The 27,975-nt window shown below is 37.5% G+C and overlaps 1 protein-coding gene across 2 annotated transcripts in view; it reads right to left on the bottom strand.

Moving 5' to 3' along the window:
• The window catches only part of LOC150088430 (pleckstrin homology domain-containing family H member 1-like), a 227,776-nt gene that overhangs the window by 175,960 nt on the left and 23,841 nt on the right, over positions 1–27,975 (bottom strand). For both annotated transcript variants that reach the window (XM_090369506.1, XM_090369507.1), the window contains exon 2: positions 23,491–23,781. In XM_090369506.1, the coding sequence (XP_090225632.1) occupies positions 23,491–23,760 (270 nt within the window). In that variant the 5' untranslated portion in view covers positions 23,761–23,781. The remainder of the gene's footprint in view (positions 1–23,490; positions 23,782–27,975) is intronic.

The following is a 27,975-nucleotide window of genomic DNA, read 5'->3' as shown; positions in this document are numbered from 1 at the left end:
TTTTCTTTGGGAAATCGTGTGCGAAGCGAGGATAGACTGTTTTCATTAGCGCTAAGGGGCCTTCGTGAATCAGTATACTGTCTGTAAACTACGTGTATCGTAAGATAGTTTGCCTGTTTACGAAATTAAAAATAAAAAACGGGAATAATCCAAAGAGAAGTTTAGAATTCATCAACGATACGAATTCTGATATTTTTTCAAATGAGCGATAAATCCACACATCCTTGGAGGTTCAATTAATCCAGCTTTTAAGTAGGGTACATCCTTGTGTTTCTGTAGATATTTAAGTCTAAATCTTTCTGTTATTTTGTTTGTGAAGGATGGAGTCAGAAAAAGTTAAATGAAAAAATTTGGACAATGACCATAGAAAGTGGTAGCAGAAGGAATGCAGTAAAGGAGGTCTTGAAAGGGAAGTCTGGCGGATAAGAACTCACCCGAAAGTTCAAACAGGAAGTGATCCTTATTATGAGCAAGATGTTCAGGAAACCAAAGTCCAGAAACGTCAATAAACTGAACTGCCATGTTTTGAGATCTCACAATGCCCCAATTGCTTGTTTTACTTCATCCTAAAAGTGTTTAGTTGGGTTAAGGTCGGATTTCTGTGCTTGTCCACTGTAATGCTTTGATATCGTTCTCTTGAAACTGCCCTTTTATAATCATTTTCTCTGAAATGGTGCCTGTATCAGGGTACTACTCGATCTCTTCGTCCCCATCTAAAAGATATACAAGAAATATACAATACCACCAACAGTAATTGTTAAAGAAATAATAGCGTGTTGGCTCACTTTTTGGCTATAATAATTTGAGCTCCACTGATGAAGAGAACGATCTTTGTTTTGTTCTGATTCTACGGTGCAATTCATCCCAAAGACGTTTACTTGGGTTCAGGATTTTCTATGCTGACCACTGCAGTGCTCAATGTTACTCTCTTGAAACCGCGCTTTCACAATTTTTTTGCTTTGTGATATGGAACTTTATGGTGTTGGAGAAAGTAAGGATCGGTTCCATACAACTACCACGATATAGGTACAGAGAATGGTCCACAACGTCAATGTAGGTGAAGCAACAAATGCTTCACCTGTAAGTGAAAATTATCCCGATCGATCAAAGAAATACCTGATTCATCTCTTCGTTATTCTCAATCTGAACTTAAATGTAGAGGGGGAATTGAAGAAACCGTAGCATTGCATTGCCTGTGTTGTGCAGTGGGAATTATGCGTATGAAGTTTACGTTAGTTCAGTTACAGTACTTCAATAAATATTCATTTCATTTGTTTATAGTAGCAGAATATTTTCCTTACATTGGATAGAAATGGAAAATGTATCATGCTCAATGGGGAGTTGCTGACTTTCTTGGAAAATCCGACAATTACTCTTCATAAAGTTGGAGTTAATAAGATAAAACAATAAATTTTTAGCAAATTCCATAGCTATTTTAATATCGTATTTGCGTTAGAATAGAGGATTTTTATGGATAAAAACCGGGCTTGATTTTTCTCTTATTCCCTAAATAAAAGAAAAAAATATTTTTGTATGTCTCAATATGACATAGAATTTATAAATAATTGAACATCATTCATTGACAGAATATGCGCCAGAACTGTGCAACTAACCTCAAAAATACGAACAAAAAATATACGTTAGAAATGAAAACCTAAATGCGGAAAACTGAGAAGAAAACTGGGGAGGTGGGATTAATAATAATAAATGAGAATAAAAAAAGAAGGTAAAAATCAATTAACTAGTTTATTCGCATCTCATCGTGGGCTAGTAGATCAGGTCACTGTATTGAGACTTTTCTGTTCAGGAATCGTATAATTAATAAAATTATCAGATAAGTTTAGGTCATCCCGCCCCTGCCCTCGTGTGTAGCACAGTGGGTAGACTCGCTGTCCTCCCCATAACAGGTGGAAAGGACCTGAATTTGAGTTCCGTCCATGACGTGAGGAATTTTTATGGGCCTTTTCCACAACGTGGCTCAGTTAATCGGTCTCGGACGAGGGTAGCAGGGTTTTTCTTCCAGCAAACAGAAAATCGACCAAAGAACACACGCAATTTACAGACACTACATACGGAGCAATGTGACCTTAGTCGCTGATACTCCTAAAACCATACTACAACAACTATGATTATCAAGAAGGGGATTTAAAACATGACATTAATTTCTTCAATGAAGTGACAGTTTCTCCTTTTCACTTTTGAACAGCGTTGCATTCCAGAAGACTTGATCCATCAGAAATCCCCACAGATAGCAGTCACAAGGATTACGAATCTACGAAACAACACTGAAATGTCATGATGATCCAGTGCACAGTATTGGGACTGAGCCCTGCATTATGGGAAATTGAACTGCCCAAAGTGTGAGCTTTCAAGAACAAGAATGACTATCGTGAAGAAGCTATAATTGATGAAGACAAAATCCAATATTGGTTTACGTCGTATAATTTTGGTCAGTGAAGAAACTTCATTAATTTTAGGATCCCTTAAGACCGCATAGATGAAATTTGTAAATAGTTTACGAACGATGGCTCAGTTGGACATAGTTTATAAATAGTGTTTACGGGCATGATCTTACAGGAGATATAAACATTCGCTTTCACGAAACAGTGCGAAAATTGTTTTAGAAGGGTTTCGAGGCTTTCAAGTCAAGAGGCATCCAGCTAAAAGTTATGGGAACACTTGTAGTTATGAACAAGTCATGAATTTATTCAAAGAAATTAACTGGTTGGACCATCTTTGGCTGTGATAGCTTCTTCAGCGAATCATGAAAGACTTTCTCCTAATTCCAGATAGCATGCTGATGGTATATTACCGTCTTGGACTTGTCCTAATTCTGCTTTCCAGTTCATCCCAAAGAAACCGCGAATTCGCAGCCTTGCTTTGTGACATGGAGCGTTCCTATACAGAGCATCGTTGTAGAACGGAGCATTCATGATTCCATGCCCTGCGACTAATAGAGGCAGATCAGTGGATCTAATTTCATGGTCTTTTGGTCTGAGAAACACCAGAAGACCACGAAACCGCCTCCTCCCCACTTCGGTTGGAACAATACATTCTTCAGTTAAAACGTGATCTTTGTAGGTCAAGAGAATTGATGAATATGGTTCAGAGAACCCTGACCAGGGTGAATACGTTATCCAAGAATACGAGTGCATAAAACCTAACATCGGAATTCCTGATGTTTACAGAATATCCACAAGTGTGCGTAGATTCTCTGTAGGAAGTTGAATAGGCTTAGTATCCGTAGGATTGATGCAGCTCAGTCCCACATAACATTAACCAACTCTAAAAGTCGAGAATTTTTTAAGTTCTTAAGGCATATTTCTACTTTAAAAAATTAACAGTTGGCCTTGAGCGTGATACTACTGGTAGCAATGTTCTAATAATATTATTCAATAACATTATGAGAACCGAAATGCCCTCGTGGGGTAGCACAGTTGGTATAATCACTATCCTCCCCCACACCAAAAAAGAAGGGACCTAAGTTCGAATCCAATCCACGACACGAGGAATTGTTATGGGCCTCTTCCGTCCAGCAAATCGACCACAGACCACACGCAATTTAGATATATTATACAATGTCCTGTTTTTAAATCGTATTCATCTGTTAATTCCCTGCTAGCCACCTGTTGTCTAGGGATTTCAACTCAAATGAATGAAGGAATAAACACAGGGCCGAAAAAAGAGCAGTTTTGTGTTCCCTGTATTAAAAGAATTGTATTTATCGTGCTGTACCATTTCACGATATAAAATTTGTGAAGTACGTTATGTTCCCTATTGTAGATTCACTCTGTGATAGTTTCTAGAAGAAGGTGGCTATCATATCGTCCATAAAAGATTTACAATTGTCCCTGCAAACGACACAGAAGAGAGCAAGTCCATTCCGGCAGCTGTAAGGGTAAAGGTGATGAGCGATGTTCAAATCTATAACAGCTTTTCATTACACTTTGACGAATCGCACTGATGTGTCGGATACTTCGGTCTCCCAGGCGATAGTTAGGATAGTATTCAGCGAAGAGTTTCTCGCAGTTCTTCTTTTAAAAGGTAAAAAAGAGAGGCGAAGAAACCAAGTTTTCAAAGAGTACTCTCAGAAAAGCAATTTCCTCTCCAATGAACGAAAACTCGTGTCTCTGACCACCGATGGAGCAACTGCGAATACGCAGTAAGAGAGATTTTATAGTTTTGCTGCTGCAAGAAAGACAACCATATCCCAGATTCTTGTCTTGTGCACTGAGGACTTACTTTATGGTGATACAAAAATTTAATATTATATATTACTTTCTCTGTCGTCCTGCTATATTTTATCTACCATTCCTGTGTGTGATAGATATAAAAAATCTTATCTATCACCCCTTACGTACTTTTCATAAACATGGAATATACAATATCATCAAGAAAACGCAACGGTTGGATGCCCATATTTTATTCGTATTCCACTATAATCGGTAAGGTATCATCATCATACTATTCCACGACTCGACATATGATGCCTCGCCACCATGCCCTGTCTGTGTACTTCCTCTCCGTCGTTGATTTCACTCGAATTTCCTCCTGTCTTAATGACATCGGTCTTTATCATGTCTTGCTATCTCATTCTTGGTCTTTTGTCCCTTAATTGTAAATCAAACATTCTTTTTGGAAAACGCCTCTCGTTAATTTACATGTCCGAACCATTTCAAACGGGACCTTTCAATCCTGTCCTGGAGTTTTTCAACCTGAATTCTCTCCCTAATCACATCATTCCTGATTTTGTCGGGTCTTGTCTTTCCGGCTATGCTATTCACAAATCTCATTTCTGCCCCCTGAATTCTGCTTTCATCCTTTTTCCTCACAGTCCAAGTTTCAGATGCATATGTCAAAATTGGTACGTAATAGGCCTGATATATAGCCTTCTTACACTTCAGTGGTATGTTCCTGTTCAAGATCAGATCTCTTGTCTGCCTATAGAAATTCCCGCTCGCTTGTATCCTTCTACTTATTTCTTCGTCTATCACTCCAGTCTTTGTAATGGTGCTTCTAGATACTTGAAGTTGTAAACCATTTTTAGCTCTTTCCCTTCCATTGTAATGTAATCCGTCAAGCTCGCCACTCCTCTTTAGACCCATCTCCTGGCTGAAAACCAGTCCAAATTCATTGGCCATGCTAGCCCATATATCATCTTGCCATTGCACTTGTTCCCTACTCTTTCCCCATAGGCAGAGGTCATCTGCGAAGATCATAACTTCCATCTGGTCCTGCCCAAGTTGTTCTACCAACCACTCTACATTGCACATCATTCATGATAGCTATGAATAGTAGTGGGGACAGGACGCCTCCTTGCCTCAAACCTGATGTTATTTCGAAGCTCTCCGTCAACCCCATCACTGTTCTTACTTCGCTCACTGTATTAGTGCACATATTCTCAATTTTCTCCACAAGATGTTCCTCTATCCCCAATTGGTAAGGTAATTTATATGTATTCCACTATAATTGGTAATTGTTGTGAAACACGTTAATATGGGAGTTTGTTATTCAGGCAAAAGCATATTTGATACGTGATTCGCCCTGAAGGGTAGCACAATGGATATAATCACCTTCCTTCCCACATCGATGGAAAAGACATCAGTTTGAATCCCGTCGATGACGTGAGGAATTTTTATGGTTTTTTATCTCCCAGAAACTTGGGTTTTTCATCCAGAAAACAGCAAATTGACCACAGTATTCGCTCAAATTACAGACACTAGAACCTCAATTGCTTCGAGACTAACACACAGACACGCACACACCAGTAGAGATACGTGATCCCTGTGCGTCCCAGACTGTTGGCATACGTGATGAAAGCTTGCCATAACTGCAGCTAGTGTTTCTTCAGAAATACTCTATTCTATGCAACAGCTGTGTTTCCTTCTTTCAGTTCTTCGGCCGTATGTAGATTATTATCGTAGATATTTTCCTTTAGGAATTCTTTCAGATACAATCACAGATTAAGATTTGACGAGTAGCTGGCCATAACCATCCAGTCCCACATCGAAAATTAGGATCACCTTTCTTACTTGGTCAACTTTGTTCACTTAAAACTGTCTCATTTTGTAATGAGACAGTTTTAAGTGAACAAAGCTTAAAAAGTAAGAAAGGTTTCTGCGAACAGCGACGTATATCAGATATAATTTTCATACGTACATTTATATGTTACAAGAGGAAATAGTGGCCAAAATTTTGGACATCCCAACTTAATTTAAACTTCACTTAACTACGCATTAAAACACAAAACAAACAGATCAACATTAAAACAAGAAAGCAATAAAACATACAACACACACCCGCGCATATGTATTGTACTGTATACTTTAGCATTTATTATTTAAATACTGTATTAGTCATACATATTATTCACATTTTAAGAAGCCAATCCCTCGTGGGTAGCGCAGTTGTTATAATTACCGTTCACACCGGGTACAAAAGGCCCGAGTTCGAATCCCGTTTATGACACAAGGAATTCTTGTAGGCCTTTTTCACAATGTGGCTGAGTTAGTCGATCTCAGGCGAGGATCGCATGGTTTTTACTCCCTCTAGTTTTTGCCCAACAAAAACTAAAGGCAAATCGACCACAGAACACACACAATTTATAATATATACGTTGTAATATGGTCTAAATCACTAATTCGCCTAAACTCTACAACAATTAAGGATCCAAGGATAGAAATCTGAACAGAATTTTGCTTCGGTTCCTCCTGATGCAGTTTATTACAGCAGTTTGATGCTCCATTCCATCTTTGGTTCGTCGTCAACAAGAATGGCCATTCCTTTCTCGAACAAACTGAAGTGTTCCGAAATTCTTTGGTTGTCAGCTGTTTTACTCTAAATGCTGCCCGCACTTCCACTTTTTTTCTGCACCCTTACCATTTGTTCCTCAAACTCAGTCTGATCCTCGCTTGGTGAGCCCGTCATAGCGCAGTTCCATCTTCTCCACTACATTCAATTAGTCGAAGCCGATCTCATTCCAATTCCACAATCTGTAACTGAATTTTAGAAGCCACTGGCAAGTACCTGAACACCATAAATTCACTCCTGTCTTATATTCCTTCACACATCATCCATCATAGAGGGACCTTCCCATGATGCCTCGGTGTTGCTGCTGTTACCTCTTGACCTATCGGTTGGAACAAAGTCCCTATTTGTTGGCATGAAAACGATATGCACAGCGCCATCCAGGTCTTCAATGTTGTTAACAGGATGGTAAGGCTTGTTGCCCAACACAAGCTTGTTGGTGACAGAAGAAAAAAAAAGAGTGGAGAGAAGAAAATTCTTAAATTTAGAATTTTAAATTTTACAATTAAAAACATTAAATCTGAACAATTTAAATCGGAGACTGCTTGTAGCCACCCACACTTTAGTCACGTCAGATGTCAGAGTTCAACCAGCCTTTTATGTCTTCTCAATATATAAATTTACACGAAATCATCAGCTGATCCCGAGCTTCCGTTGTCTCCGAGTTCATGCGCCTTCTCAGCTTCCTACGTCTCTTAGGCGACGACATCTATCGATTTCTGCAGCAGACAATGAGGTCAAGGAGAAGCACACGTGTTACACTCAAGCACTGCTTCGTGGCGCCTCGGGCACTACGGAACCGTTCTAGTTAACCCTTAGTTTCTGACGTTATGACGTAGCAGTTAAAATGGCGGCTGGAAGACGTCATCGAGTCGGGTGCTGATTGGACAGCGTGCGAAAGGAAAGGTCACAGCCTCCTGCAGATGGCAAGAGATCGTAAAATGCGTTTCGTAAAATACCGAGGGATCTAGTACAAACAACAGGACGATGAACTATGACCGCCAAAGACAAATGGTGGTTAGAGAAATAAGTGGGGTTCTACATGCATTATTTTTAAAAATACAGGCGAACTTTCTGAGGTATTTCTGTTCGAAGAATTCATATGGTTGCGAAGAAACATATGCGTCAAAAGGAGGTGGAAGGGGAGGGGATTTAGGGCGCAAATCTGTAGGGAGAGTGGTAATACAATAATTTTTGTTGATTAGCAAATATCATAATCTGTGTAATGAGCTGGATATCATCAGCGATGTCCTTTACAAAATCAGTTATTATAACGGCAATAAAGATAAGTCCAGATAGTACTCCACCCCGGAATACTCCAGTTTTCCTTCCTTCCCCCGTATTGAATTTTAGACATTACTTTACATTCCTCTTTTTGTATTGATACGTAGTGGGTACTTTTTTATAATCAATTGAGACGGGGGTGGGGATAGTCTTCAAAAATATGTCTGCAAACTTTTTTGTGTATTATATGTTGGCATTGATACTATAGTAGCAATGTCATATTATAAATATAAACAAACCAACTAGAATTATCAGATTTTGTAATTTTTAAACACTCATCTGCCCAAAGATACAAAAGATTAAGAATTTCTAAGATCTTGGCAAAGATCAGCACTTAGATATGCCATTGAAGCTTAGACCCAAAAGAAACTATGAAAGAGGAACAGGTCAAAATGATATGGAGACGAGATTCATGAGAACTAACTGATAGGTTGTTCTAAGAGAGCCCATATCTGATCATATCCAAAATTATGGAAAATTTTCAACCTCAGTGGGAAAGTTATTTTTTAAACTCATTATAATTTTTCATTTTTAAAATCAAGAAAACAGAAATGATGAACAGAATTAAGTGTTACGACCTCGGTAAACTCGATAAGAAGCAGGAAGCGGCAATCTGTCTCGTTTATCGTCGGCTCTAGTGCCTCATAGCGTCAAAAGGTCAGATTAATCACCTTTGAATGACATTAAGTAGAAAGACCGAAGAGATGAGCACAATGGGTCATAGCTGAAGTTTCCGAGAAAAAGTTATTGAACACTATTTGTCCAACCTCCCTTCAGTTTCCTTGGTAGCAGAAGGGGTGTTTGTCATTAAACATTCAGCCTGTACAAGTTAAAGAAACCATCGAAAGATGTCGCAACTGTAGTTCAATTCATCCACTTTACTTGTCTTTTCAAGTCACTTCTGGTTACACGGGGACAAGGCCTTGTCCCTTTTTTGCTGTTATGGACGAATAAAAGTATGAAGTTTTAAAAGCTAGAAGATGCATCAATGAAGGAATGACATCGCTAATTAACAGAATACAGAGTTGGGAAGCAAGTACGCTGCAATACATGCTGGATGAATCCACCGCTCTTGATAAAGCATCGCAAAAAGAAATCCAAAGAGGGGAAGAAAGCGCAAGAAAAATGAAGGGCATAAAAAAAGGAGACATTAAGATGAACAACACCCGAAAGAAATGTCTTAATTGTCCATAACGCGCATTAGAAAAACAACAACAAGAAAAAATCCCTCGTCACACAAAAACACAAACTCCTCCAGGCCACCTTTCCCGGTGATGTATGAAAGCAGTAATGACGCTACGCCTTAATTAAAGAAGTTGAGTCTTAAAATGCGTTAAGGTTTTGCTGCCATTTCCTGCATGTTAATTTTAAGTCATAAGCTCGCGAAACATTCTCCTTAAGAAAGATAAAATGAGCTTTGACATCGTTTTCAGCAGAAAAACGTGAGTGCATGCCGGCTGTTCGCAATGTTTAATAAACTCCAGGGAAGACAACCGGATGAAATATTCACGCGGATCGTTTTAGAAATGTCAAAAAAAGAAGAAAACCTTTAGAATTTTTACATGGTCCCGTTCCATCTTTAAATCATTAAGGATTCGGAATGATTCTCGCTGTAAGGTCATCGATAAATAAACTCCTGACCTGATTTTCATTGGGTTAAACCAGTATAGCCCTATGTTTCTCTTCGTTGTTATCTTGTCAGATGTCGACACCTAGAAACGCCTGCTGGGTGTAAGTGTCTTCTGCCAAGTTTTAGAACTTAATTTTATAACGATGTGCTATTTAAAGAAAGACAGATGGTATCTTGTTTTAATAACGTCTGAACATCGGAAATGCATATTTCGGTTCTATTCTCCGCGTGCAGCAGTTTATTCTCTGTTGGATTTGTTGCCCGCGTGCTTCAGCAGACGAATAAACGTACATTCAAACAATTGCTTTTCCTCGCGAGACTGTACATTTCAAGAATTGCTTTCTTCACGCGAGCGCGAGCTATGGCATTTCAATAAACAAATCTCGCCCATCTTTATGAAGAATGCGCGATTCCTCCCCCATCTCCCTTTGTGAACAGAAAGAAGAATACATCCCAGAGTAAAATGAATCTTAAAAATTCCCAAAAGACTGACTTAAAAGAACCAGAAGACAGACTGTTTAGATTATAGCCATAATCGTTTGGCTAATTTTACAAAATACGTTCCAACAACAGCCACCACATCAAATGATAGTGCTGAACATGCGCATTCGGAACATATGCTGAAATTACCACAAACCTTAAAATAGTTGCATTCAAATTAGCGTGCACAATTCGTACAGTACATTTGCACCGGCCCGTAAAATATCCTTTCGTTTGCATATTTACGTAATGGTTTTGTAATAATTTCAGTATACGCAAACATCGTTAACCGGGGATGAAGATTATATTCCTTAACATGCATTTTACATGAACACGGAACAAATAAAATGTGTTCGTTAAGCGTCCTCTGGAGGGTGCTTCCACGACTCTGATGATGTCTTTGAACATTCCCGAGAAAGTGCAATTTCTCTGCCGAGCCATGCGAAGCATAATAGCATTTTAACGTGTACTATTCTACGTTGAAAGAGTTCAAAGTTTATTGGTTGGATGAACTAATATTAGGTTGCACTTTTCAAATTTAGTTGTTTTATGCTGGTTTTATTGACGCGTAGGAGCCCTAATTGTAGAATATATAGGAAGGGGGCATAGCATAAAATTAAGCCGTCACCATAGTAACAAAATTAAGCTTTGTTAGGTTGTGCTAGGACTATAATATAGAATGTTTCAAGCCATTCCCTTATTTTATTTTATTTATATTATTATTTTTTTTTTGGCGAAATGTTATATGCACTGGCACTCAGTGGGTACACACCCATCAAAAAAAAAGTTGTACATCACCGAAATATCTGTTGAACAGATGAAACCTAAGGGAAATGTTAGATTTATAAATATGCACTCTCCAAAATATCTGAAAACGAGTTTATTTCCCACGTGGAGCATAACAGTTGTGGTTGTTGAGGGAGGGAGGATTCTCTTGGCAAAAGTGCATCGATTCTGATAGGTGGGTATGATCTGACACGTTCTGAATGCTTTTACAGTGGTTTCGAGTCTTTATGACATCTTTTTATTCCTAAAGGACTAGATCGAACTCTGAATATATAAAACAGAAACTAAAGAACGTTTTTTTTTAAAAATCTAGCTTATTAAAACAACTAAAAAAAATCTATATCATAAAGATTTAGATTAAAGTTCAAGAGTTCCATTTAATTGCATCAGTTTTAAAAGAGAAATATAATAAACGCAAATAAAAGGCAACAGGACTCCAACATTTCCTCTCTTATCTTGCAGGCGTTTTAACGCTTCCTGTCTTAATCTCTAACAAATATTTTTCATCAGCTTATCGTACATTTTAATGAAAATCAAATTAATCAAAATTAAACGGTAAACTGTTGCCATGATGACAGATGCTTGAGACATTAAAATTTCGTTAGCTTAGGCCTAGATTTAGTTTTTACTGCGCTAAAGGTATTGTATTCTTATCGCCATCAAAAAAAGCTGAAATAAGTATTAATTAAGGGATCAACTCCCGTCCTATATTAAGTGACTTTTCTTTGAAAGGCATAATAAACCATTAGATTATTTCTGACAGTTAATAATGAACTTATTTTCTGTATTTAATATAGACAGATTTCTTAATTGTCTCATTATATGGTTTGCATTATACGCATGCGTTTAAATGAGGAACACTCTATCTTCTTAATTCATTGGTGTGGACTCAAGCAAAGAAAGGATCTACACTCCAAGTAAAAGAATCTGAACCACAAAATTCGAGTAACCCGAAACTTCAAACTATTTCTTTCTTTTTTTTCTCTCAAGTGCAACCAGATGTTAAAAGATCTACCATTCCTCTCCTCAAGTACATACACAGATGTAAATAACCACAGATACTCCTTGACAAAGACTGGTCTTGACCAAGATTTTAAGGTTTATTACTGACAGAACATTATAACAGTCAACAAAGTCAATTGAATATAAAACGTGGTTGCTTTAATACACACCAGTTTTGATATTGAAACACTTCCCTCTTGAGAAGTCCTCATGACTTGCGTGTCACTATACTTGTACACCAATACTCAGCGATGAATATTTCAAAAGATGCAAAAGATACGAACCTATTTTATCAGTTTACGAACCTCTTGTAATTCACAGAACACTTCCTGTCTGCTGAAAGTTCACTCCGCACCTTAGATTATCTTTCGTTATCAGTATCATTTGCAGAACGAAACAGATAACCACCATATCTAATTATAACAGGCCATGGACGCCATTGTTTATTACCTCTGCTGTCTCATGATTTGGAGACAGCATTTTAATTAAATTTCATTCCCTCAGATAGGACTGGATCTTTTAATTTGAATCTATCGATGAATTCAAGGACCACAATTGCCCGGTTGATCTAAATCTAGCCAGAGGCAGAATGGATTTAGATTTAGAAGGCACCGTTATATGTCTACGAACAAGGACGAGGTTAAAAAGGGTGATCCGTTCTAAAAATACAAGTTTTAAGAATCTGACCATTCGCCAGTGAGCCTCTGTGTTGTCGAATCGTAGAAGTCATTTCGCCATACACAGTTGGATCTTAAATGGTCTGTATATTGTTAAAGAAGAAGGGTTAGGTACCCTTTTTGGAGGTGCTTAATCTACTTCAGACAGCTATGGACAGACGGTTAAGATTTGTCCGAACAATCCAAGTTTGTGTGTAGCCCCTATCTTTTTAAAAAGCTCCTCTGCTTCTGGACTGCAAATGGATGATTCCACGTGTTATATTCTTCGCTAATGAATCACTGTAGATTACCTTATTAAAGTGCTGAAGAAAGTCATTAAGTGGAGCGCTGGAAAAAAAAAAGTTGCTGGCCAAAAGAAAAAAGGAAGTAGTTTTAGCACACGTTTACCGAGAACAACTCCTAGTTACGAGGGAAGTGTGCTTGGTTACAGTACAACACGCGACATGGAGGGCCAAACGTAATTAAAATATCTGTTCATGGAGAGATGATTAATGGCTCGTGTCCCAGATACGGGCTCACATGAGGCGTTTCTCTCTCTCTTACCGGCAAGGTTCGCTATTAGGAAAACAAGCTGTGGTTGTCCAGACTATGCACTTTTCTTTACTGCTTCTTCCAGGATCTGAGATGTCAGAAGATGTTTTAAAAAAAGGAGCGAAACACAACTCAATACCAACTCTCCACTCCATCAGTTTTTATTTTTGAAGCACCTCTACCTGTTGAAAATTTAAGGAGGAAAAATTCTTATTTTGAAGTATTGAAATAAACTTTTTTTTTTTAGGTGTACTTGCCTGTGGACAAGACTCGATAATTGGGATGTAAACACCACCTGTTCCTGAGTGAAATTTAGTCATTATCCCAGACTTGGCAGTTATTGTCCCAGACTTTTAATGCTTCCGGCCTCTTCTGCTTAATGCTTCAGTGTGTTTGAATCTAAATTCCTTGTTTTTACTGTCTAGTTTTATAAGAAGCTGGATGAAAATTTATAACCGGAAGGTGAAAGTTGGCGTTTGGTGTAGTTTTACCCAAAGGCCCGTTTGTGCTCATAAAAGGCTAATTAAATTATCCTAAAACACATTAAAAATTTAAACCCACACACAACAGTGCGTGTACTTAAAATTTCAGAAAACTAAAGACATTTCAACCTGTTATTAATAATGAAAAAATATTTTCTAAAAGACCATAATTTCAGAGCGCTTTTCTTTGGTATGTTTAGTACCTAAGTGGTTCAGGATACTGGATTTCTAACCTACTTAGAAGCCCAGTTATGTATTAAAGAGGATACCAAATATTTCTTAAGAGGATTCGTTTACACATATTTCTTGGTGGTGTTTGTTTTGGTGAAAGCAGCTAAGGCTATGAGGCGTCGGTATAATGTGACTATAATTCCGTGAAAGTCATCATCTGTTGAGGTCCCTCTCTGTTCCCAACCTCAGCGATAGATCTCAGGATCTGTAATCCACTTGTTTATTGCTATTTAGAATTCGAATCCTCCTTCATTCTGACGGAAATATTGTATATATTTCTCTACAATAAAGATGATTTAAGTTTCTGCAATTGATACATAATGAGTGGATCTAAGAACAGTTTTAGTGCTGTTGAAGAGGTTAGACAAGGATAGGTTGTTATGGGATGGATATTCTTCCTCCAGAAGCAACCTGTTGTTGGATGATGGAACTAGATAGTTTCGAAACCGGTCACAACAGTGCCATTGAGTTTTTAATGAATAACAAATCCACCTAATGAGTGATTTTATTGGATTAAAAACAATTTTAGCTACTTTAGGTCAACTCGTGAATAAATGTAGTCTTTTCTAAAGAGATTAAGTCCAAGCTGTAATGCTCATTAGAGGGCCAATAGTGTTTTATGGCTTTTAATTATTTCCTGTTTATAATCTGGACCTTTCTGTCTAATGGATTTGATTCATCTACTGTCCACATAGTTCCTTCCTACTCGCCAGCGGGGAGAATCATATGCGCGAACTATAAATCGTGTCGCAATTATTTTTGACCCTCGCAGCTATTCGGCGTATTGTGCTCTACTTTAAGTGAACATCGGAGATGTCTTTCAGTGACCCACTTCTCAGAGGCTCACGAATGTGCAAAGAAAAATTGCCGACCTTAGCCAGAGAGAGAAAGTAAAACTCGAAGAATAAACGAATTTTCGATCGATAGCGTAAGAACATTCAGGAGAACAAATCAACCTTAAAGTACGAACTGCATATACGTATCCGAATGACAACAGCACGAGGAACACGATCGAGTAAACGTTCTTAAAATGAGTAGTTTTTGAACTTGGATTGACTTGATTGTTTCTGGTCTGACACACATTCCATTTAGATTATCGTGCATTACCTGAAATGGAATTTCTCTTTCAGATGAAGCCTCGAAGATTTTCATCGCAAAGTAAATCGCTTTCGATTCAGTTTATAAATGCCGATCACTCTTTGCATGCAACAGTTCGATTTTGTCTTTTTTTACACAAATTGGACATCCCTCAGCCAAAGAAATGACTTTTATACACGGAATATAATTCACATCTGAGGAAATCTGTACTTGATGGTAATATTCACCGAAATGAAAAGTAGAGAACAGCTCGATTTAGGGAAGAAATTACTACACACACCTCACAGCCTCATTTTTTTTAGTGTTTATATATAAACACTAAAAAAAACTTAAACTTTAACATGAACTTTACTCATTTCCATATCATAATCATGAACCTAGAGATTTTGTTTTTGTTGTTTCAACATATTTCCAGAAAGAATGTTTTATTGTCGAAAAACCCTCAACAAAAACAAAAATTCCATTGGAAAGTTTCAGCTGAAAAGCTATAAGTCCTACTCCAATCCAGACTGGTGCTTGGGGCTGGACTCTCAGCTTTTGTGGCTGAAACTTTCCCATTATATACGAGAATCAATAAATGAGTTCTCAGAGAAATGATCAAGACGTTTATCTCTACCCAGTCCTCACTTGTATTCAAAGTTCACATGCATAATCTTCATGATGGTCATTTGGTTGATCAAGCTTTCCATTCATATTGAGTTCTCGTGGATAGTGCAATTGGTGTAATCACCGTCCTCCCCACACCGGGTGGAAAAGACTTGAGTTCGAATCCCATCAGTGACGCGAGGGATTTTTATGGATCTTTTTTACAACGTGGCTGAGTCAGTCGGGTTTTCCTTCCAGCAAACAGCAAGTCGACCACAAAATACTTGCAATTTACAGGCATAATATGTATACTGCTCAATATGGCCTGAGTTTCTGATGGGCCTAAAACTCTTCAACAACTGACATTGAAGAATTGTACGTTGTATGATTCCTACTTACACTGATGGAAATTTTTCATTAAGGGTAAGCGAATCTGGGACTGAGAGGTCTTCCTTCAGTATTGTCTCGGCTCTTACTTCACACAAAAATATATTAGAACTATATTACAACAACATTTCAAAGAACTGTACGTGACTGCAATCAGGAAAAGCCATTCGACTATAAAATCAATTCTAGATGTCATCTAAATCTTCATAAGTAAGAATTATAAGTAATCGTATTTTGGGTGTACGCTGCCTCTCACTTTCTGTATAACCATCAGAATATTCCGTCTATTTTTGTAACACGTTGCTGTAGATGTATTTCCACACACCAGGTAGAAATTTCATTTCAATTTAAGATCCATTCCCCTTTTATTAGACTAGCTAAAGCCAGAATATTTCTTGCTGTTAGATATAAGTGATTATTGATTTCGCAATTAAACACGCGTAATTTGCGAAATTCTGAGTTTGCAGGGGACGAATGGCCGATATGCCTCTCATGCGAACATGCTAATTACAAGAGAAGTGCCAAAGGGCGACATTAGTAACTTTAAGTCAGAATGAACCGATAAAATGATTTGAAGGACACTAAAACTGCAAAAGTAGAAACAAAACATTAGGCCTAGAAAAACATCAACTCTATAATAGAAAATAAGGTCATCGCATTGAAGCAAAAATACTCTTAAATGGGACAAATCCAGCCTTGCCTTCATCCAAACAAAACCCATTCACGAGACAACATTAAATCAATAGCGAAAGACAATCATTCTAATTTATTAGCTTAATTCCAACCACAAGTGGATCAGATTACTTGGATTAATAAGATCAGGAAGATTAATAACCTTACTACAAACTAATCTTAATAATCAGTTAGATTATTGAGATCAGCACAACCTCAATCCGGAACTTTATGAATATTTCTCCGAGGATATATATTCAAGGGCAGAGGGAAAATATAGTACCACAAATTCCAAATTTATGGACTCTGTTTCGTTAATAATTTCTAAACACCAATTTCTTTCTGCTTTAAACATATTTTTATAAACTTGGTCCATTTTTTTAGGTTTTAATATATTCTTTTACACTTTAATATTTCTATCCCTTTATAGAAAATATATACACAAAGTTAAATATTTGATAGATTACATAACAATTTTATTTTATGTCTGATACATGCAAACATCGGTTTGAGCGCTAAAAATCGAGGGAAGAACACGAGTTCGCATTACTGGTCGTAGCACACAGCAGGGAAGTAGATTGGAGGGGGGAAGAATGCGGATGAGAACGGTCTTCGAGGTTTTACTGACAAAAGCTTCACCAATTTTTCTTTTTCGAGTTTGCTTTCGTTTAATAGCATACATTTTAGTGGGGGGATGTCGACGATCGATAGGAATGCATCGCAGGCAGCGGCGCTGCACATGTGTGTGTGTCTGACACCACGTGATCCTTCGCAAAAGCGGGACAAATGGGTTTCTAAAACCTCTCCCCCTCATTACCGGCTGCAAGGGTGGAAATATTTCGTTGAAAAAAAAAATGTATAGACCCCCCCTCATCCCTCAGTTCCAACCCCCGTAATAAAAACAGCAACAAGAGCGTTCGCTGGGTCATCAGAGCATGTATTGGCAAGTCGCTAAGGGATCAAAAACCAACGGGAGACAATGATCGAGAAGCAGGGATCCATGAAGAACTGAAAACAGTTTTTACCACCCACTTATGATCGCAATTGATAGATTATTAAGCGAGTTTTTGGGAGGAGGTCTATCCATAAAAAAGAGAAAGAAATCGAACTTCCACAGAATGATATTCTGATATTTTACATGGGCATTTCGTATTCTAAGTATGTTTTTAATTGGGCAATAATGTTGAATAATTTTGTAGGAGCCTGTTCCAAATATACACTGGCACAAGAACGTCCTTATAATATTAATTTCAAGGACAGGAAGTTAAAAAAAATCCTATATTTGAAGTTTTCATAAAAACATATTGGAAAATCTAAGATAAAATTTCCACCAAGGCCCTAACGTGAATTATTCATTATCCTCGGGTTACCCATTGAGTAAACCTTTTCTTTCCCTTCCCCTCCTACCTTCCATCGTTCCGAAAGGCTTTATATTAAGTTCAGGGCTTTAACCGTGTGACAACAGCCGTCACCCTGAAATAATTTGAAAGCTAATCAATTCGCCTCGTGATAGCGAAATTAATTACTAAAGCCGAGTAATAATTCGCTCCATAACTTTTCTCCATGTTTCTACCTTTAAGAAAAATCATTTTCTTGTAGCCAGATATGCAAACAGAAAAATTACTGTTTATGAAAGCCGTGGCCTTTTTTAGCTTTACGTTCTTTCCACAAGTTAGGAGGAGGCACTTAAAATACCACTGCGTTAATACTCAAGAAGGCTTGCTAAGAAAACAGAAGCATCAATTGACCTGAAAGCTAAGAAGCTCGTAGAAATATGATACTGTTTTCTATAAGAATTTGTTTTCATACGCATTTTTGCTTTTGTGGATGATGTCCTAAGATTTTTGTAAGGTCGTCTATAACTTGAATAAACAGAGCCATTTTTTATACGCACTTAACGGCGAATTTATTTTGCTTATCTTATTCCTTCCCGGGATGAAAAGAACGCTATTGTACAGTACGTCTTAAAGTTTTTAAACTTCATTTCTACCCTGATTAAGCATCTCGCTTTATTAAAAGTTTTTAATGTTTGCTTTGTCACTATTATGAAACTATTAATCAAATATTAAGAATCAGCCTTTAAAATATGTAACTTAAATCGCTTACACGTTTTCATCCAGAAATGTTGACAGTTGATTCCGAGAACTAATTACTCTTTGAATAAAAAGAAGAAAATTCTTGTATGACTTATATGCTCTCCTTTGTTAACTACACATCTTATAGTTTGCCATCTGATCAAAATTAAAAGATATCCCACAGTATTTAGTTTTCTCAATCTTTTTTTTAAACCGTAAAAACTTTGATCAGATACTCAGGTCCTTGACCATGATTTGATTCTTGATCAATTTCAGACATATTTAGATAAATAATATAAAGTAATATTATAAATTGTTTCTTTAAGGAAGGGGATACCAGAAGTTTATCAAGTACTAACGAAGAACTAGATGTGATAATTGAGAAGAGAGAGGAAGAGAAATTGAAACTTAACATTCAAAAATTTGCCTGGGATAAATGAGATCTATCAAGTTATATAAAGGAAGGTAGCAAAGGAAGTAAGCAAACCCTTAGTCATAATTACGAGAACATCTTTGGATTTAGAGGAAGTCCCTATGGACTGGAGAGGTGCGAATGCATCCCCAATTCACAAAGGGCGACATGAGCAATTACAGACTTGTTAGATTAACTTCTCTTCCAGGGAAAACAATGGAGTCACCGGTTAAAGAAGTGATGCAGGGCCATCTAGACAGGAATGTAATTATACCTACAGTCACAGCGTGAATTTAAGAGGCAATCTTTTCTGACCAATCTGATTGGATATTAGATGCAGTAACAAAGGAACTGGATGCAAAGAATAGTTTTGCTCTCATATACTTGGACTTCAGGAAAGGTTTTGATATTGTTGCACATAAGACTGCTGTGTAAACTTGAGCAGCCTAGCATTAAGAGCAAGTTACTGCTATGACTAAAGGAATGGTTGAGTGGAAGGAGACAGAGTGGTTATTGATAAACACTGCTCTTCATGAACTAATGCTATTAGTGGAGTTCTCCAGAGCTCAATGCTGGGCCTAGTATTGCTTTCTGTATTTATCAATGATATTAATGAAGTTTTAACAGGCTTAATGTCCAAGTTTGCAGACAATTCAGATTGACAGGATGGTTAATGACAGTGATCAAGCTATGCTACTGCAACAAGATCTAGAAAAATTAGGCAATGGACTGAGAAATGAAATGGCAGTTGAAATTTGACAATTTGCAAGGTACTGCATATGGGTAGCAGCAATTCCAGATTAATGTACCAACTGTGTAGTACTGCACTCAGGTTAGTGGATAATGAAATGACCTGCGGATAACTGCGCAGTTAGATATGAAGTAGTTCTCTGAGCAATGTAGACAGGCTGCTAGGACAGCTCATGGTGCTTTGTCTATGATATACAGAACTTTGCTACAGGGACAAAGAAGCAATTACTCCATTGTACAAGGCAACGGTTAGGTGTATTGCATAGAGGTCTGGAGACCTAATTTCAGGAAGGATGCAGATCTGCTGGAACGAGAGCAGAGAAGAACAATGTGAAGATAACGAAAAGGATCATCTTACCAAGAATGGCTTCAGTTCTACAAACTTCTGCGCCTAATGACTAAGCAACTGCGTACAGATTAGGTGATCTGATTTGAGCTATTTAAGGCATTGAATGGATTGAGCAAGCTCAATCCTAATGGCAATCCTCCTCTTGCTCAGACCACACACATGAAGAGGTATAAATTCAAATTGAGGAACCTTCTCTTCAGCTAACATGTGGTTGATTTTTGGAACAACTTCCATCTGTTGCTGTGGAAGTGGGTAGCCTGATTATATTCCAAGAAGACTTAGACAAATTCTTGGAGGGGATGAACAGGTGATGTTGGGAAGTGTTTTTTTTTTTTTTTTTTTTTTTTTTTGCTGGTGCTTTATAAGCTTGCTCTCTTGCATCTATGTTACTACTAATACTGTGTATTCATAATCCATATATTAAGTTAATGTAACCCTAGTAACTAATCAAAATAAGTATGAAACTGTAACCCTCCTAGTGAAAACTCTGTATAGGGATTAAAACTAAATAAAATAATGTAAGAAAACAATTACTGCACTTTTATTATTAGGAATTCAATCCCCTTAACTGATAGTTGCAAGTTCCGGAGGCTAGTCTTAAATCAACTACAAATATCAAGTGATATCCTTCTGGCGAATGTAGCAGTATAATATACTGAACGTACAGCGTTGACCACAAGTTATGATACACTTTCCTTTCAACGTTTAAGCAACAACGCAGATGGACACAATAATAGCTATGATTGTGATGATTTTGGAATCCTAATGACGGGATTCGGACTCATAGAAATTTTTAGAGGCTTTTTTCCACAAAGGCCCAGTTATTCAGTCTCAGGTCCAGTGTCGCGTGGTTTTTCGTTCAGCAAACCGACCAAAGGATACTCGCAATTATATACAATCTAAGTTTCTGGGAGAAAAAGCCATGCTACCCTCGTCTGAGACGGACTAACTCAGCGACGTTGCGAAAAAGGCCCATAAAAATTCCTCACTCATCGACGAGACTCGAATTCAAGTCTTTTCCATCCGGTGTGGGGGAGGAGGCGATCCTACCAACTGTGCTACCCAGGAGGGCCTATTGAATATCTTGAATTCAGTGGAAAGTTTCAGATTGACTTTTGGGAGACTACTTAAAATGACTTTTCTTTGAAGATTGTAAATAGATATTGTGACTTATTCTTGGCATGACAAACTACTCATATATCTTGTTCTAAATTATGAATCTTTAGGATATTGGAGTAAATTGGCATTTACCACCCATTCACGCTGTATAACTTTTACGCTTTCCTCCTTTTTTTTTTTTGCATAACCTCACTGTTTGTGTCATTTCTTCAACAGATATCATAATATTTGAAATTTTAATAATTATTCCATTAAAATATGCATTACTGCACTTAAATTCGTCAAATGTAAATAAATGGTCCATTCTGTAATCTAAATTGTACCTAGAAAAATCTAATCAGTCTTAAATTTTCTACTTTCATCAGAGGAAATATTTATTACACAGTTTTTAAAATTGAAAATTTAATTTTTGTCAAATTTTAATGGATTAAAATTTTAAAAAGCAGCGATTTTGACCTAGGCGTATCAATTAAAATACGCTTATCTTAAATATTCGAACGAGTGCCCCCTCCCGCATACACAAAAGACGAATACTCTAATGACTCTGAGTCGTACTGAAAATATGAGGCAGAAATATTCCCCACCCATAATAACCAACCCATTCAGACAATGGCCATCTTATCACGCATAAAGAGGATCCATAAACATACCAATCCACAGCTGTATCGATGGAACCCCATCTGCCATATGCAATACAAGTACTATTACATCAGAGATCTCCACGCAAGATGCGTGGAGATCTCTGCTGTATGTTTCCGCCGAAACAGACATGCGAATTGAGTCAGGGTTCTTTCAAAATGCGGATAGATCTGAGGAAATCCTCGAGGGATATATCCCAGGTATATCATGCAAATAAATTTTACGAGGATGGCGATATACACAGGTATATTTCTGACTTGAAGAGTGGCAGGACTCTTTATATCTACTTATGTCCTGAGCTGAAATACTCTTGAGTATTTCAGGGCATATTCTTGAAAAGTTCATTTGATCTCAGTTCCGATGTTGGAATACTCTGGAAATAAGTTTCAAGTGTCCATCCGTTTTCCCTTTAGGAACAAGCAACACTAGTGTTTGATGCCTAAACGATGGATCTCTCATCTAGTAATGGGCACTGATGATGCGAATCTTGAACAGTCGTTGGAAAGTAATCGAATTTTCAATTTCTGGGAAGCATAACAGCTCCCTAAAGAAACACTCTTTATTCCGGTGGTTACTTTCTAGTGATAATGCAACTTGGGTTTTTCTTTTTATAGGTAGTAATACATCTACATTCTTATGGTCGTGCCACGATATTTTCTGTCATGGACAAAAATATCAGTAAGGATGGTTCAGATGTTTCTTCTTCATTCGTCTGAGAAGTTGAACTTTTTTAAAAGTTACCACGCGAATTCCTTCACGCTTCACAATTTTCCTTGACCCAGATCATGTCATCTGTTTTTCACCCCTCATCTGTTTAAATCAATACGTGTTCCAGTGGCCTACGTGCCATAGACTGAATTAAATTACACCATGTTTTTTTAAAAACTGAAGTCAGTGCTGTTTATTCTACCTAAACCTGCACTTGCCATCCCTCTTCTGCTGAATATTTGATAACCGATCGGTAACGACACACCGAAGTGTCTCCAAGAAGTTGAAAAGAGATTCAGTAACACCATTAACAGCTACATAAACACGTTTATATCCACGAGTACGTTGAAATTTATTATTTAGTATCATGACAGAGATGAGTTATCTTACAATGGATCTGTTGTTTCAGAACTCACTGTTTTCTTTGTTAATTCAATGCCACGGTATCCAGTGAGTATCCATCACAATGATAACTCACTTCTGTGACGAAGCTTTAGGCTTAACGAAATATTTGCTTAGCAACGGCATAGATCACATGAACTATCAGCGCGGTACTTTAAGGCTTAATTCAACTGCTTCCGGGTAGGCGGCGTGTTGGTATAAACAATCAACCGATTAGTGTTAGAGAACGCCTGCGGTAGGCCTACTTGCAAGGTGCAATCGCGAGCAAAAAATACTGGGATTCATGCGATCTAAGCGCTTCCAAATTAAGGTACAACGTGAGAAATAACAAGGGGAGTAGAAGAAGCGGCAAGAAAGAAAAGTAGAGAAGCCATTACTTCCTACCTTGCCATGCAAGGCTTCCCTGATCCTGGCGGTCTGGTCTCGGAAACGGTGGAGAGCCATTTCCAGCTGAAAGCAGCGTTCTTGCCAATCGATCTCCATGTCGTCCTGCCACACGGGGGCGCTCAGGTCACTCCTACAAACGGGATTGTCTCCGTCTTCTTCATCGTCTTCTTCGTCGCCTAGCAGTGAGGTAAACAGAGACGAGGAGTGCGGCAGGCGATCGTTTGGTGGCGGGGGTGCCGGTGGGGGTGGCGGTTCCGATTCGGACATCACTCACGACTGTTGGAAAACCTGTAAATGGACGGAAGAAAAAATTAGGAGGAATAATTGAGTTTAATCAATGTCTTAAGATCTCTTTTTTTTTTTTTTAGAACCTTTCATACAGCGATAATAATTTAAATTATGAATAAACACGTGCAGGTTTATTGACCAGTTAATTCAATAATTAAATGGGAAAAAATGCTGTTGTTTTTTTTTTTTATGAGATTTCCTCGTTAGGAATTAAAGTAATCGATAGTCCACCATCCGAGTCCCTTAATACCATAAATTTAATTAAAGTGTCAACGAAGAAGGTGGATATTATTTTTAGATCGATAATGGGATTTAAAAAAATAAAAAATAATGACAGAAAGGTCGAAGGTTCTTAAATATGCGTGAAATGGTCCAACCATTAAAATCGGATCTCGGGTATCTTTTTTTTTTTAACTTGGACAGCAAATCTCCATTAATAGAAATAATCCAATAATGTTCATTATCCTACCAAAAGTCATGCCAATCATGTCCTAACTTTTGGTAAGGCGCATACTAATATACAAGTATTTTAATGATAACAGTCATAATTTAATTACCTGTAATACCATATAAATAAATTTAAATAGCTAAATACCAAAATCTTAATTCATATTTAAATTAAAAAACGAATCCAAAACTGAGATTTGGATTCGTTTGTTTCCATGAACCAGGACTAGTTTTCATTTCAATGAAAACTAGTCCTGGTTCGAGTTGCAACGTACAATTACAACCAGGGTGTGGATAAAATAGGAAACCATATACAATCATGTTTGGAGATAATGTTATGCAGTAGGGAATATTTTGTTGGTTGGGTGGAAATCCCTAATTGTTGAGGATCGATAACGGAAGAGCTTGAACATTAAACCAAGTAAATACCGCATGCCACTGAACTGCATTGTTCAAGAGTCATTCCAAGAGCAGGACAATTACCGATTCCTCTGTCCACAGATTAGTCTTATCTCACTTAGTACAGCATTTTCGAAAGGTCGTCGCGAGAAGTGTGGACTCTTCTGTGAGCTGTCCACGAACTGAAAGATGCTACTAAGTCTGCGTTTCTAAATATACAATAGGACTGTCACATTCTCGAGCAGACTGACTCATGGCTTGGATTCAGAGTGCTGGGGAATGTTCTGACACAATACCACGGTGATGTTTCCAATAAATTTCCAACTGTCTGTATAACCGCGATTGTACTTGGCAGGAAAATAGAGGACGGGCATGGGCTGAAGTAAAAAGTGGAGCAATTAAGGGAGCACGTTGCAGAAAGTAGGTTGTGTTGAAAGTAATGTGAGACATAGGATGAAAGCAGTATCAATCGGAATGATGTGCGACACTGATAATAAAAGGCCAAGTGCACAAGACAATCGTTTTCTGTTATGTGCAGTACAAGCGTGGACACTGAAGAAAAGAGAAACAGTTGGGAATGGCACGAATGAGAACATCAAGGCGAGGGGAGAATGGAAGAAATTGCTCCTACTACCATGAAAATACCCTCTTTGTGGATAACTTAGTGCTGTGTGCTTGTATTTTAAAATGTTACGACACGCTGAACTTGTCTTCGATGATCAAAATACTGCAATTACTGTTCTTTAACTGTTTTCACGGCTGATGCTAATGCCCGTTATTCTACAAGTCGCGAAAGGCCAATGGAAAATAGTTTTTGATTCAGCCAAGATCATAACGAAAAGAAAAGGCGCTGAGATAAAACTAAAAAGTATTTTTGTTTGGACCTGTGAATTAATATACCATGGTCTTTCCAAAGGTTGTCTTGGTATCTTTCCAGTCTAGTCTGGATTCAGCTACTAGCTTTGCTGTTTGTAATTTCACACCCAAATATCCTCTCCAACAAGATAATTCAATCCTGATTTACGAAAAGCCACCTAAGAAAATCGAAGATGCATAAATGCATTTTCTGTTTGTACTCTGGCCACATAAGGTCAGATCAGTTCGCAATACAACGGATCAGTTCAGCAATACAACGGACCTTGTAGCATACTACTTGAATTGCTCTCCAGAACCTAATGTTTTTTAATAATAATAAAAACATTCTACCCAGCAAAGTGGTCTGACCTTATGTGGCCAGAGTACAAAACAGAAATTGTGTTTATGTTTCTAAATAAGAGCAATTCCTTCTCCAGGCTATCGTAATATTACAATTTTCAAACTTATAACAATTCATTTTTTGTTTGGCGAAGTTGGTTGCCTTTGTTCAGATGGAATTACCGAGTTAGTAATCCCATCCGCATTTGACAATTCGTTGGCTAATCAGACATTTAATGGCCTTTTTCTTTTCACTCTGTAGCGGTAAAGAATTAAGGGGTTTTATATGAAAACAGCTAATTAATTCGTTGTTTGTCTAGTTCAAAAAAAGAAAGCATTTGGACGAAAGGATTGTAAAAATGGCCAGATCAGTGTAATGCTGTTTAATTAACCGAATTTAATTATCCAACTTAATTAATCGCATTAAGCCAATATTTTGCTTTAGTTTTTCCTCATGGACTACTGATAACGAATAAGAATCAATAAAGGGGAAAAAAAATACAAAGACAGACACAAAAAACAATTATCTTATTAACACATTTGCCAGCAATTCCCGATTTACTGAGCACAAGTATAGAATGTACATTAGATGGTATCCTTTCCTTTTTACTAGGGGAAATAATAATGTACGCATGTTTCCTTAAGGGCGTAAAAAGAGTTTGAAAGCTACATGGCATTTCAATGGGATAAGAGGATGGATTATTTGGTTAATCTTCTGTTGGTTAGTAATATGGCTGCGTTTTTTTTCTGCGCCTAAAACACAATTTGTATATTGTGTTCTGTTGGGATGAAAATCCCACGTTTCCAGAAGAGAAAAGCTGACCATGTACGAAAAAGTTATTTACAGTTCTCCCTAGACGAGATCTTAATCCAAAAATGACGTGGTCTTGCAGAAGAAACCAACTAAGGAGATAAGATTCAGTTTCGTCTCGTCACCTGAATACCACCCAAAATCAAAATCCCCCCGTTGTGATTTAAACATGGTAATGAGGTTTCGTCTCGGCTCCTCCAGTTTTAAGTAACAAACAACTGGACTTGTAACATATACGATATGCATATGTACATTCCCAGTTAGGGGGATTCGAGCTCGAGTATTAAAGTTCGGTCTGCACGATGCTCCTTACTAGGACCGAAGGAGGTCCATTTGTTAGGGTTTTGCGACCTTTTCACTCAATGGCTCAGGTACGTTGCGCACCTTTAATGACCTGTCCATGTTAATAATTGAATCCCAGCAATTGTTAACAATGACAAGTTTAAAGATAGTTAACTTATTCGAAATGTCATAAAGAAAGCCATTTTGTCTTAGAATTCACTCTCTCTGTGTCGTATTTATTTGCTGAACATCAAGAGAGAAAAATGTGTTAGGATTTGTGAATAATGTTGATGAAGATATCCACGATATTAAAAAAGATGGAGAATTTTTTAAAAAATTTATTCAATATAATACAATTAGAAACGTTCTATATACTATCAATAATTTTAAAGATATCTTTTCAAAATGAAATGAATACTTAAGTAGTTATCACACTGGTGATTTTAAAAATGTTCTAGTAGCCTGCCAAATACAGACACGCAGCTGGCAATGTGTTGTACAACTTTTAATTTCATAAAATTAGTCAAAGTGATCTGAAGAATGCACAGTTTATGTTCGAACATCTTCTGACTCACTGTTGAAACCTTCACTGGAGGTCTCAAATCAAAGTCCCAATCCAGTCAATTTGCTAAGCGGTTCTTTTATTACTTGGTTGTTATGTAGAGGTGTGATGTGTAAGATTTTAGCACGTGTCAATGGTTATTCGAAATAATCGCAAGTTCATGTTCGACCAGATGGGGAAACCTGGAAAAAGAAGCCAGTTGTAGGTTTTTTTGAGAGGCAAGAGGCATTTGACAAGCTAAGACCTTGGACAAAAACTCGCCTATTCTGGACCCTTGTGCATTTTAAGATTTTGTTACGATATTTGATGCACTTCATAATATTATGTTTAAAAAAAATTCTCTTATTATGTTTAGTAAAAATTCGCATCGCTATCAGCAATTGGATGAAGTAGGATCGTCCAAGTCCGTTGTTTAAATGAGATATCTACGTGTTTTGTCTTCGGACACCCGAAGCCAGACACAACATTCGTCAGTTGTAAGCAGATTCATTCTCTGTGG

The sequence above is a fragment of the Mastigoproctus giganteus genome, chromosome 3 (assembly GCF_048544385.1).
Source record: "Mastigoproctus giganteus isolate SK-2022 chromosome 3, ASM4854438v1, whole genome shotgun sequence".
In the NCBI taxonomy this organism is placed as follows: domain Eukaryota; kingdom Metazoa; phylum Arthropoda; class Arachnida; order Uropygi; family Thelyphonidae; genus Mastigoproctus; species Mastigoproctus giganteus.
The sequence above is the reverse complement of the archived record's forward strand: the minus strand, read 5'-3'. Positions and strand labels throughout refer to the sequence as shown.